The sequence below is a fragment of the Hylobates moloch genome, unplaced genomic scaffold (genome assembly GCF_009828535.3).
Source record: "Hylobates moloch isolate HMO894 unplaced genomic scaffold, HMol_V3 SCAFFOLD_27, whole genome shotgun sequence".
NCBI classification, from domain to species: Eukaryota; Metazoa; Chordata; class Mammalia; order Primates; family Hylobatidae; genus Hylobates; species Hylobates moloch.
This window is the reverse complement of record NW_026652302.1, coordinates 2,466,341-2,478,670: the sequence shown is the minus strand read 5'-3', so window position 1 is coordinate 2,478,670 and position 12,330 is coordinate 2,466,341. Positions and strand designations below refer to the sequence as shown.

Here is a 12,330-nt window from a genome sequence, read left to right as displayed (position 1 = left end):
GCGATCTCGGCTCACTGCAAGCTCCGCCTCCCGGGTTCACGCCATTCTCCTGCCTCAGCCTCTCCGAGTAGCTGGGACTACAGGCGCCCACCACCACGCCCGGCTAATTTTTTGTATTTTTAGTAGAGACGGGGTTTCACCGTGGTCTCGATCTCCTGACCTCGTGATCCGCCCGCCTCGGCCTCCCAAAGTGCTGGGATTACAAGCGTGAGCCACCGCGCCCGGCCTATACCCTGTGTTAAAAGGAGAAAATAAAATAATTTCCCATTGTGAAAGTCAATTCTCATCAGAATATTAGGAAGTATTGTAGAAAGCAAGGTCACTTGGTAACACTAAAACCAAACTGCAGGTGGAAACCGTATTCAGTGATTATATCAATCCACTCTTCCCAACTGTATTATTTATCAGTGATAATTGATATAGCCTCGACCTTATGTAAAGTGCTATGTAACCACATTAGTTTCAATCCTCTTTTCCTACCCAGTTGCCACCTATGAGCCTCACCTACGTAAAAATTGTCTTCCAGCCTATGATACATGCAGGTGATCCCATGAGACAGTAAAATATTGTTAATTTTCATAATGAATATATAGCGAGTATATACAGACCTGGAAATGATCAATTATCCTGCTCTCATTTTTGTGAAGAGATGCTATGAGTGAACATAATTATAATTTATAATTTAATGTGTACAGTTTTAAGTAAAATTTGCATACATGAAATGCACAAATCAGTTATAACATTCAGTGAGTTTTGATCAATGTATTCACCATGTAATCCATGCCCCATCAAGATATAAATTATAGATTATTTCCATAAACTCGGGAATTATCTCAAACTTCTTTGCATTCAATTTTCTAATTCTCACACCTCATCTCCTGGTAACACCATAGATTAGTTTTGCCTAAATTGCTCTGGAATTTCATACTAATGACATACAAGACAATGTATCCTTTTGTGCTCGACTTCTTTATCAAAGTATAATATCTGTCTGTGGTGTATATCAGTAGTTTATTACTTTTTAATATTAAGCAGAGCCCAATTATATGACTATATGACAATTTGTTTATCCATTCCTCGATTGATAGACATATATGTTGGTTTTTTGTGTGTATTATGAATAAGACTGCAATGAACATTTTTGTACAAGTCTTTTGTGAATATATGTTTGCATTTATCTCTAGTAAATACCTGATAGTGAAATTATGTATCATATGGTAAAATCTAGACCCTTTTGAAAGGAGGAAAGCATGCAACCCAAAGGTTTTTATTTTATTTTATCAGATATCCACTGTTCACCCTCAACAAGAAGACCCAAATAAACCCTACTGGATTTTGAGGTTGGTCACTGAACACAATGAATCAGAATTATTTGAAGTGAAAAAGGATACAGAACGGGCAGATGAAATCCGAGCCATGAAACAAGCCTGGGAGACAACTGAGCCAGGAAGAGCAATCAAGGTCACCTGACTTCGAAAAGCTGTCATCTTTTACTTTTCCTCCTTAGGCATGCTCTGAAAAAAATGGCCATGCTGGTAAAAACCATATAGCCTGTCCTTTAGTAATGGTATCTGAAATTTTATCAGACAGGCATTGAATAACTACGTTAGGACCACCTTTGGACACATTGTAAAATGTTACCCTCCTGATTACCCAAAGGACTTGCAAAAACAAAGCACATGGTGGTACCAATTATAGGCCCACACTATGGGTTACCTCATTCTTTCACATAGCCCTGGCTATCTGCACGTCTGCTCTTAACACCCCCAAGTAAGAAAGCGTTCAAATATTTAGTATGTGCTTTACTACACTTTGCGCAGCCTTAGATGGATTAAAAACCATGTGCTGCCCCCTTGTGGAATATACACACCTAGTCTCTAGAGTCTAGAGACCCTAGAGAGTCTCTGACCTAGTTCCTGTAAGAGTGATTGCCATAGTGACACTATTACCATGTAAGTGCTTCATGTGACAATTCAGGGTTATTGGGCAGATGAAAAAGATTCAGGAACCACTGCATCTAAGATAGTACGCCCAGAAACGTATTCTTTTTAGGGCTGCTTCTTCATCTATTCTCAAAAATAACTCAAAATCATGGATGATTCAGAATTTGAGTTTATCTGATAATGAAGAAGAGCTGGTCTGCTTCATTTAGACTGCCCTATTTAATTCACATTTTCCTGTTGCGTTTTCGATAGAATACCATTAATATGTATTACCTGTACTGGTTGTGGCTTTTCAAGAGCTTTTAAAAAGCTGCTCATGTTTGTTCTTTAGGCTTCTCAGGCTCGTTTGCATTACCTTAGCGGGTTCATTAAGAAAACATCTGATGCTGAGAGTCTGCCTATATCTGAAAGCCAAACTAAACCAAAGGAAGAAGGTGAGTGAATCCTACCCCAGCTGCCTCAGAGCACGGAGCTGTGACTTGCACTTCTTAAAAACATAATCAGCGGGTTGTGCTTGGTGAAAAGGAGACATTTCAGAATCTCGTTTCTTGAGGATTATAAAAAGTCGCACAATTTCAGATAACTATATGAATAGTGCTTCAATTTTCAAATCACTTTCACACATTTTCCCATTTAAGTCCTACATCTCCCCCCTCACACACACTGTGCAAGGAGATGTGATTTTCTCCATTTAACAAATGATAAAACCAGAAAGAATGATGCAACCTAGTTAGAAAGTAGCAGTATAAAACTTGAAGGTAGGTCTACTACTATAAGTCTGGTACCCTTTCTAATAATAATAAACAATAACAAAAAGAAGTCATACATCAACCCAAGTATATATTATAATATTATTCCAGTTTATCAATAAGGACACAGGCACCAGAGACCCTCAGTAATATTCTAAGTTCAGAGCCAGAGACAGAATTGGCCTGCAGACAGGCCCTTCATAATGCCAGTGTCTTCTCACAGCTACTTGACCGATTACATCTATTGCCACACTGAGGTGTCCATGGAGGCAGAAGGCGTTCACATCCCAAATCATGCTTTTCCATTTTTATATATTCAGGAATGCAATTCAATAATTGTTATAAAAATAATATCTCTTAACTTTTCATATGAACAGTGTGAATAGCAAATACCATCCTAATTCTGTTATCCTGGGATAGGCAAAGCATTTTACATTATCTCACTTTAACCTATAGCAACTATGAGGTATGTATTACTCACTCTACTCATCTTAGAGATAAAGAGACCAAAGCTCAGAGAGCCACCTTATTCTTCCTAAGTCATCCATCTCAAAAGTGATGAAGCTGGGATTTGAAATATTTCTAACTCAAGTACTCACTCCTCTAACAGAATCTAATGTAATGCTAGGAAAACAAAGGTGAATAGGATTCAGTTCTTGTCCTTTAGGCTATAGATTATTTTTTATATTTTGTTTTAATGTATGTGTATAAAATGTTACACTGAATACATTAAAAATGACTAAAAGACTTTATTCCAGACTACTGAAGTAGGGGAGAAAAATTGAATTCAACTGTAGATACAACAAGGAATAAGTGGGGAGTTACAACCAACAGTCCAGGTGAGGGAGTAGATGGTAAATTACTAAGAGGAACTTGGTTAGATGTCAAGGGTCAGGAAAGAGGAACTTGATTTCATATCAAGTGGGGAAGGATTCTGGATAAACTGACTTAGCAGGATTTTTTACTAAAACTGGGGTCAGCAGGCCAAGGACAAGGCCTAGTGGAGAACAGGGCTCAGAGACCCTGACCCTGTCATAGAACACACACACAATAAAAGCCACAAATTGTAACTGTACAGCTCGATTAATTTTCACATGTGAATACTCAGTAGCCACTGTTTAGATCAAGATTGGAAACACCAAATACTAAAGTCCTCCTCGTTTGTTTCCAAGTCATTTTCTCCCTCAAGGTAACAACTAGTTGACCCCCATCACTATCAAATAATTTTGCCTATTCTTGAATTCCAATTTAGACTCATATGTACCCCGTATGTCTCACTATTTAGTTATTTTATTTCTTACTGTGCCTGGAATAGTAGGCTGCATTTTATAAGAAGTTTGTCTATTTTATGTAGGTTCAACTTACTGGAATAAGTTTCCTTTTTACCTTTTTTTTTTTTCTCTATCAGTCTTGCTCTAGGGATACATCAACTTTAATAATATTTTTAAGGAATCAACTTTTGACTACCGAATATCTGCCTCTTATTTCAACATTTCTTCATGCTCTTAAGTACTTTCCTATTGCCACCCTTCATTCAATGCAGAACATAACATGAATTTGGTCACCTGCAATTGATAAATAGGAAAATAATGTCTCTATATAACGAGGAAATTATGGTAGGTTTTACATAGTTTTTCCTAGGCTAGGGATCCGGAACACTGAATAGACTCAGTATCAAGAAAAAACTTCCCAGCTTTATGACATTACAAGAAAGAGCTCTGTTCAGCTCTATTTTAAGACAATTTTAAATAAATGTCTGCATACAGGGATCCCCCTGCAGAGAGGAACACCCTATCTATTATGAAGCATTGTCAGCATAGGGCTAGTTGTACTTCCTCTAGGGCCGACCTTCACGACATCCCCAATAATTCAAATATCCCATTTCCATTTGTGCTGTCCCAACTTCTAAAAGCCTCTATTTTTATGTGACATTTTAATATATGGAGGCAGTTTTCAGACACACTTCCTGCCTGGGTCAGCCTTCTAGGGTGACAGTCATTACTTTTGCTAGTGCTCTGGTTAGAAGTTATAGAGGTTTTGAGTCATCTGCTCTAAATCTGTGCTCCCATCATCAAGCCCTGTTACTTTTTGCATGTGATTTCATGGAATGCAAGCTTTTTCAGTAATGCACGTGTCATGTTGTAGTAGAAACAGCTGCACGTGGTGTAAAAGAGCCAAACTCAAAGAATTCTGCAGGTTCAGAGAGCAAAGAGATGACACAAACAGGATCAGGGAGTGTGGCGTGGAAGAAGTGGCAATTGACCAAAGGCTTGAGGGATGTGGCAAAATCCACGAGCAGCGAAAGTGGAGGAGCGTCTTCACCAGGGAAGGAAGAGCGCGAGCAGAGCACGCGGAAGGAAAACATTCGTAAGTATTGCTGTCACTGGTAAGATAAACATGTATTTTCAAATAAAAATTGTGGAAAGGATTTTAACTTAAACATAAGTGATGGCTAGGGCTATAAAAGTAGAAGCGATGTCTTTCCAATATATATTCATTTTACTTAACAGAGTTGGGAATTTGCTCAAGGACCTGATTACTAAATATTAACCAAAAGATAAAAGTGGGCAATAGACCCCCCCTCCCCAGATTTGCAGGTATATTTTTTCTGTGTATAGGTTTTCTGTGTCTACAAATGCTAGAAATAAAATGCCAGCATTCACACATACACTTGTCGTTAAACACAGATTTTTTTGTGTTATCTGTAGTATGCTACATGATAGATTTCCTTTTTACCTTTCACAGCAAATTTTAAGAATGTCGTTTCTTAAATGTTGAAAAAGAGCAATTTTCAGTGGTGCACAAGTCACCCTGACTTGATTCATTTCTATATGGATTCAGATCTGTTCACTAAACTGAACTAAATCCCTGATCAAAGGAAAATGCCTTTCCACACTCCTGGTTTCTATGAATTCCTAAGCAACTCCTCAACTCCTTCTGTCTTAAAGGAAACTAGATGTCCTTTTAATGCATTTGGAGAGAATGCATGAGGCTGCCCATGGAAGCACTGCTTCTCCCTCAGGTGTGAGCACTACCTAGACTGTGCTGGAACAGTCCGTCAGCTTCAGGTGATCATGGCCCGTTTGTCTCTCACATCAAGCTACATCCTCCGATTAAACCTGGATCAATAGTATGATCTTACTCTCTATTTTTCTACTTGTTTTGAACCCAGGCAGCAAAGAAAGAAATCTTAGAAGCATTCTCAGAAAAGCCAACAATGGTTCTTTTCTCAGAATTGCTAAACAATTCCGAGAATTTTTAAATTAAGAAGTGTTTAAAGCTAAAGCATGTCCTTAAGTGATTTCCATACTGACAGGAAAATTCCAAAATTAAAAGGAATCTTTTACTATACTAACAAGAGATTCTGATATTTTTTAAACCAATATTTTGAAAGTACATGCCCATTCAATAGGTAATAGCTCACATGATGGTAGCAGTAAAACTCATTAGAACACATTTCATTTAATATTAATATTTAATTTGTAGAGTAATTTTTCCACTCTTATCTTACTTGAGATTCCAGGAATTAGAGAAAGCATATATTGCTATCTCCACTTCTAAAACGACAGAATTGGCAAATAACTCACCCAAGGGCAGGAAACTGATGCAGTTTGGGTAGAACTTGGACTTAAACCCAGCTCTTTGGTCTCCATATATTGTGATCTCAAACTGAACACAAACTTTTCCCCATCCTTAGTTAAAGATCTATAAAATAGAAAAATGTAGCCAAAACAATGCAACTTAAATTCTGATATAAAATTATTTACTTATGTGCTAAGTAATCCTTTTTGAATTTTTAATTAACAAATAATTATATATATTTATGGGGTACAATGGGATGTTTTGATACGTGTATAGGTTATGGAATGATCAAATCAGGCTAAGAAATATATTCATTACCTCAAATACTTATTATTTCCTTGGAGTGAGATCATTTAATATCCACCCTTTTAGCTATTTTGAAATGTCCAGTACATTGTTAGCCGTGTTCACCAAGCTGTGCAATAGTACACCAGAACCTATTCCTCCTAGCTAACTGAAGCTAACTGTACCCTTTGACCAACATTTTCCCTTTCCTTGTCCACTATACTATGACCCCCCAGCCTCTGGTAACCACCATCCTAATATCTACATCTACAAGTTCAACATTTTTAGATTCCATATATAAATGAGATCATGCCGCATTTGTCTCTCTGTGGCTGGCTTTTTTACTTAGCATCTTGTCCTTCAGGTTTGTCCATAATGTTGCAAATGACAGAATTTTTTGTTTAAGGCTGAAGAGTAGTCCATTGTGTCTACATACCACATTTTAAAAAATCCATTCCTCTATTGATGGGTACTTTGGTCCTTTCCATATATTGGCTGTTGTGAATAACGTAATGCACACACAAGTACAGACACCTCTTTCACGTGCTTATTTTAATTCCTTTGGGTATATACCCACAGGCAGTGTTGCTGGATCATGTGGTAATTCTACTTTTAGTTTTTTGAATAACTTCCATACTGGTGTTTCAAATGGCTTGTAATAATTCCCAGTACCACCAATGTGTACCTGAGTTCCCTTTTATCCACACTCTCAACAATGCTTGTTATCTCTCATCTTTTTTTATAATAGCCAATGTAACAGGTATGAGGTAGTATCTCATTGTGGTTTTAATGTGCATTTTTCTGATGACTGGAGATGTTAATCATCTTTTTACATGTGTGTGGGTCATTTGTGTCTCTTCTTTTGAGTAATATCTATTCAGGTTCTTTACTCATTTTTTAATCTAGTTATTTGCTCTCTTATTATTGAGTAGCTTAAGTTCCTTGTATGTATTGAATATTAGCCTCTTATCCAATGTATGGTTTGCAAATATTTTATCTCAACCCATGGGTTGACTCATCACTTTTCATTGTTTCATTTGCACAGCAAAGGTTTTCAGTTTGGTACAGTCCCACTTGTCTATTTTTACTTTTGTTTTTGTGCTCTTAGGATCATATTCAAAGAAAATATTGCCCACACTAATATCATGGACTGTTTCTCCTGTTTTTCTTCTAATAGTTTTATATTTTCTGGACGTATGTTTAAGTTTTTAATCTATTTTAGTTGATCATTTTTGGTTTTTGTTTTATTTTTAGAGAGGTTGGAGTACAGTGGCTCAATCATGGCTCGCTGCAGCCTCAACCTCCCAGACTCAAGTGATCTGCCTACCTCAGCCTCCTGAGTAGCTGAGACTATAAGCGTGTGCCACCATTTCTGGTGAATATTTTTTTTATAGAGATGAGGTCTCACTATGTTGCCCAGGCTAGTCTCAAACTTCTGGGCTCAAGGAATCCTCCAGCCTCAGCCTCCTAAAGTTCTGGGTTTACAGGCATGAGCCACTCTGGCCTAAGCTGATTCTTACATAAGGGTCCGTTTTATTTATTTTGTATGTGAATATCAGGTTTTCCAAACACCATTTATTGAAGAGATTTCCCTTTCCCATTGTGTGTTCTGTTCCACTTGTTTTCAGTTTAGTTTTTATTTTGAGACAGGGCCTTGCTCGGTCACCCGAACTGGAGTTCAGTGGCACAATAACAGCTCACTGCAGCCTCAACCTCCTGGGCTCGAGCAATTCTCCACCTCAGCTTCCTAAGTAGCTGAGACTACAGGCACATGCCACTGCACCTTGTTTTTTTTTTTTTTTTTTTTCCCCGTAGAGATGCAGTCTTACCATATTGCCCAGGCTGTTCTTGAATTCCTGGGCTCAAGCTATCCTCCCACCTTGGCATCCCAAAGTGCTAAGATGACAGGTGCGAGCCACCACACTCAGCCTCTATTCAATTATGTTGATGTTTTTATGCCAGTACCATGTTGTTTTGATTAGTATAGCTTTGTAATATGTTTTGAAGTCTGGTGATGCCTCCCTCATTATTTTTGGTCCAGATGGCTTTGAATATATGGTGCCTTTTGGGGTTCCATACGAATTTTAGGAATCTTTTTGTCTACATCACTGAAGAACGACATTAGAATTTTGGTAGGGATTGCATTGAATTTGTGGATTGCTTTGAGTGGTATGGACATTTTAACATTAATTCTTCCAGTCTATGAACACAGGATTTTTTCTATTTGTGTCACCTTCAATTTTTTTCATCAATGTTTTCTCCAAGGCTGCACCAACCTCCACCCATGCAGTCTGCACTGTGCTCTGAAACTAATAAGGTAATCTTTAAATTGAGAAAATTGACTATAATCATGATTCATCATTTTACACCAGCCCAGGAGCAGTCACAGCACAGACTTTTTTTTTTTTTTTTTTTACACCCAGAGTCCCAGACCAGTGTTGTAAGGCATGGAAGCTCATGCCCCAGTTTCAGCTCATCTGCTCCTAATTTCTTCACACCTTTGGCCATCAGAGTCTTTGGACATTTGCAATAAAGTCTAGGTAGTTGTGAACGGGTATACTTTTGCATAGAGAGAAGAAATAAGAACAGGGAGGAAAGATAAAAGTCAGCAGGAAAGGAGGACCTAGACCAAGCAGCCTATCTCCAAGCACAGAATGTCTTCAAGACATTTCTCAAACACTTGAAAACATTTATCATCATTTTAATGTTTGCACCCCATTGTGTCTGGAGTTGGTTCCTTCCAGTGGGTTCCTGGTCTCGCTGACTTCAAGAGTGAAGCCACAGACCTTCACAGTGAGTGTTACAGCTCTTAAAGATGGCATGGGCCCAAAGAGTGGTAGCAAGGTTTATTGTGAAGAGCAAAATAACAAAGCTTCCACAGCATGGAAGGGGACCCAAGCAGGTTGCTCTTCTGGCTGGGGTAGCCAGCTTTTATTCTGTTATTTGTCCCCTCCCATGTTCTGTTTCTGTCCTATCAGATAGCCCTTTTTTCAATCCTCCCCACGACTGGCTACTTTTAGACTCGTGATGATTGGTGCATTTTACAGAGCACTGAGTGGTGTGTTTTGCAGAGTGCTGATTGGTGCATTTTACAATCCCTTTGCTAGCTACAGAGTGCTGATTGGTGCATTTTACAATCCTCTTGTAAGACAGAAAAGTTCTCCAAGTCCCCACGTGACCCAGGAAGTCAATCTGGCTTCACCTCTCAATCCCCCCACTAAACAGGACACCCCAACTGCTGTTGGGAATGGGGTGATGATCACTAGCTACTTCCTGCTGGATGGGGGCAAAGAAGGGGCCCTGCAGTTGTAGTGTCCTCCAGAGAGGAGCTCTCTAGGCCAGTCAAAGGGCCAGTGGGTTGGTCCAGGGGTTCTTGGTAGAAGTTGTGAGTCAAGCTCATTTGGGGTTCCATTTGTAAGACCATCTGTAGCTTGATGGCCTTGATCCTGGAGGAAATAAATTTGACAAGGAGGTTAAAAATACAGGGCCCAAAGGCGAGTAATAGCAAGATGGCTGTCATGGGAAATAGAAAGGGGAGAAGCCATGTCACCCAACTCCAGAAGTTGGTATAAGAGTTTGAAAGGTGTTGTCTGATTTCAGAAGCCTTTTCCTGTAAATGCCGGGCAGCGTCTTGTATTATCCCTGACTGGTTAGTGTAAAAGCAACACTCTTCCCCTAAGGTGGTGCAAAGTCCTTCTTTCTCAGCAGTGAGGAGATCTAGGCCTCGGTGGTTTTGGAGAGTCACTGCTGCCAAAGAGTCTGTTTGGGATTGTAGAGTAAGGATAGATTTTGTTATTTCTTGCAAACTGTCTGAGAAATCCTTTGAGAGTGTGTAGTAGTAGGATAATGAAGTAGATAAACTGGCTATTCTGGTTCCTGTGGCAGTGGCCATTCCTAACCCTATACGTAGGGGTATTAGTTGTATGGCCCTGTGCTGACAGATTTGAGCTTTGAGTGGCACTGGTAGGGTCTGATTTCCAGGGGCAATGTTAATGTTGGGAATTAGGAAGACTAAGGTGCAGGTGCCTGTCCAGTTGGTAGGGAGGCAGATATAGGTTGAAGTTCCACATAAGAAGAATATGCCTTGGCTGGGTAGACAGAACTGGTTGTGTATGTTAAAAAGGTTAATCCCAAAGTGTTGGGATTATAGGCGTGAGCCACTGCACCTGGCCCTAAAACTGCTCTTAAAAATAAACTAAAAAAAAAAAAAGGAACCAAGCGGGGAAATTTTTACTATGTAATTTCAAAATTGGTCATAAAGTTAAAAATAATGATCAAAACACCATGGTTTGACACTTTCTTTGAAAGTTGAAGAATTTTACCATATGACCCAGCAATCCACTCCTACTTACATAAAATATCCAGGAAAGACAAATCTGTAGAGACATAAGTAGATTAATGATTGCACGGAGTTTGTGGTGAGAACACAAAGTGACTATTATAGGACACAAGAGAGATCTTATTTGGATGATGAAAATGTTTTAAAACTGAATTTTGTTGATGGTCACACAATTTGGTAAATTTACTAAGTATTGAATTAGAACCTCAAAATGGTTGAATTTTTTGTATGTAAATTATACTTTCGTTTTTTTAAAAAGAAATCAGTGGTCTGGAAATGCTGAAAAGTTAATATCCTAGACTCAAGTCTTTTAAATCTGTTCTTGTGGGCTCGCTACTGGTCTATGGATTAAAAAGCTGCTGCTAATTTGATTTTCAGTGTTTATCTTTTATATATTGCCTACTCCACTGGACTACAAGTTTATTGAAGGTAAAATACCGTTTTCAGTATTTCAGTATAAATATGTAAGAAATCTATTTATATCCCAAGCAAGGTAGTACTTAGTGTAGCATTCAGGCAAAGCCCAATCTCATTAAATACTGGGCTATTTAACTTGTTTGTAATGAAATTTTGTAACTTAAGACTTGTTCTTATTAATGGAGACTAATCCTCTTCCCTTTAACTGTGATTAGAATAGCATTTTTTTAATTTTTCATTTTTGTCATCTCCTTCACATTTAACTAAAAGCATGGTAACACCAGCTAGAGGATAAACAAAATATAAGCATATAATTGTATATTAACATTATATAAGACAAGTCCAATGAATGGTTGTTTTTCAACAGAAACTATTTTCAATTACAATGAGATATAGTCATTTGGTTAGTCATTATTTTTTAAAGCCTAGGTTTTTTCTTGTGGTTTTTTTTTTTTTTTTTTTTTTTTTTTTAAAGAAACAGGACCTCATACACGATCAACAATTCTGGAAACATCTCCACGACTTATTCGAAAAGCACTAGAATTTATGGATTTAAGTCAATATGTTCGGTAAGTTTTCATAAACATGATTGATGCAGACAACTGTGTTTTGTTAAATCGATTATTAAAATAAATCTTTACAGAAAACATTTAAGTAATTTGAGGCCTGATTAAGGTGAGATGAGCTACAAAAAATTTCTATCACACCTGCTGCATTATTTAGATTCAATTTTTAATAATTAGATAGAAATATATTAAGCATATTTATAAGCTTGAAAACATCAAAATTACTATCTGCATAAATTCAAAAGGAAAACCTACAAGATATTCTCATAGTTTTGAACACAAGTTTCATAATCGCCTCATCAAGTGGTGAATCCAAATTTACTGATATTCTCCAAAATATTTTCCTAAAATATCAGTGACTCAATAAATGGAGCATAGCATATCTAGAAAACAAGCATTTATTTTTTCTTTTTCTTTTTCTTTTTTTTTTTTTTTTTTTTTTTTTTTGT

General features: G+C 37.7%; 1 protein-coding gene across 1 annotated transcript in view; it reads left to right on the top strand.

Annotated features, from left to right (window-relative positions):
* Window positions 1-12,330, top strand: part of LOC116463107 (androglobin) — a 183,641-nt gene that overhangs the window by 166,139 nt on the left and 5,172 nt on the right. Inside the window, exons 31-34 of the mRNA XM_032146070.2 lie at window positions 1,285-1,461; window positions 2,275-2,377; window positions 4,838-5,059; window positions 11,791-11,884. Of these exons, the coding sequence (XP_032001961.1) occupies window positions 1,285-1,461; window positions 2,275-2,377; window positions 4,838-5,059; window positions 11,791-11,884 (596 nt within the window). The remainder of the gene's footprint in view (window positions 1-1,284; window positions 1,462-2,274; window positions 2,378-4,837; window positions 5,060-11,790; window positions 11,885-12,330) is intronic.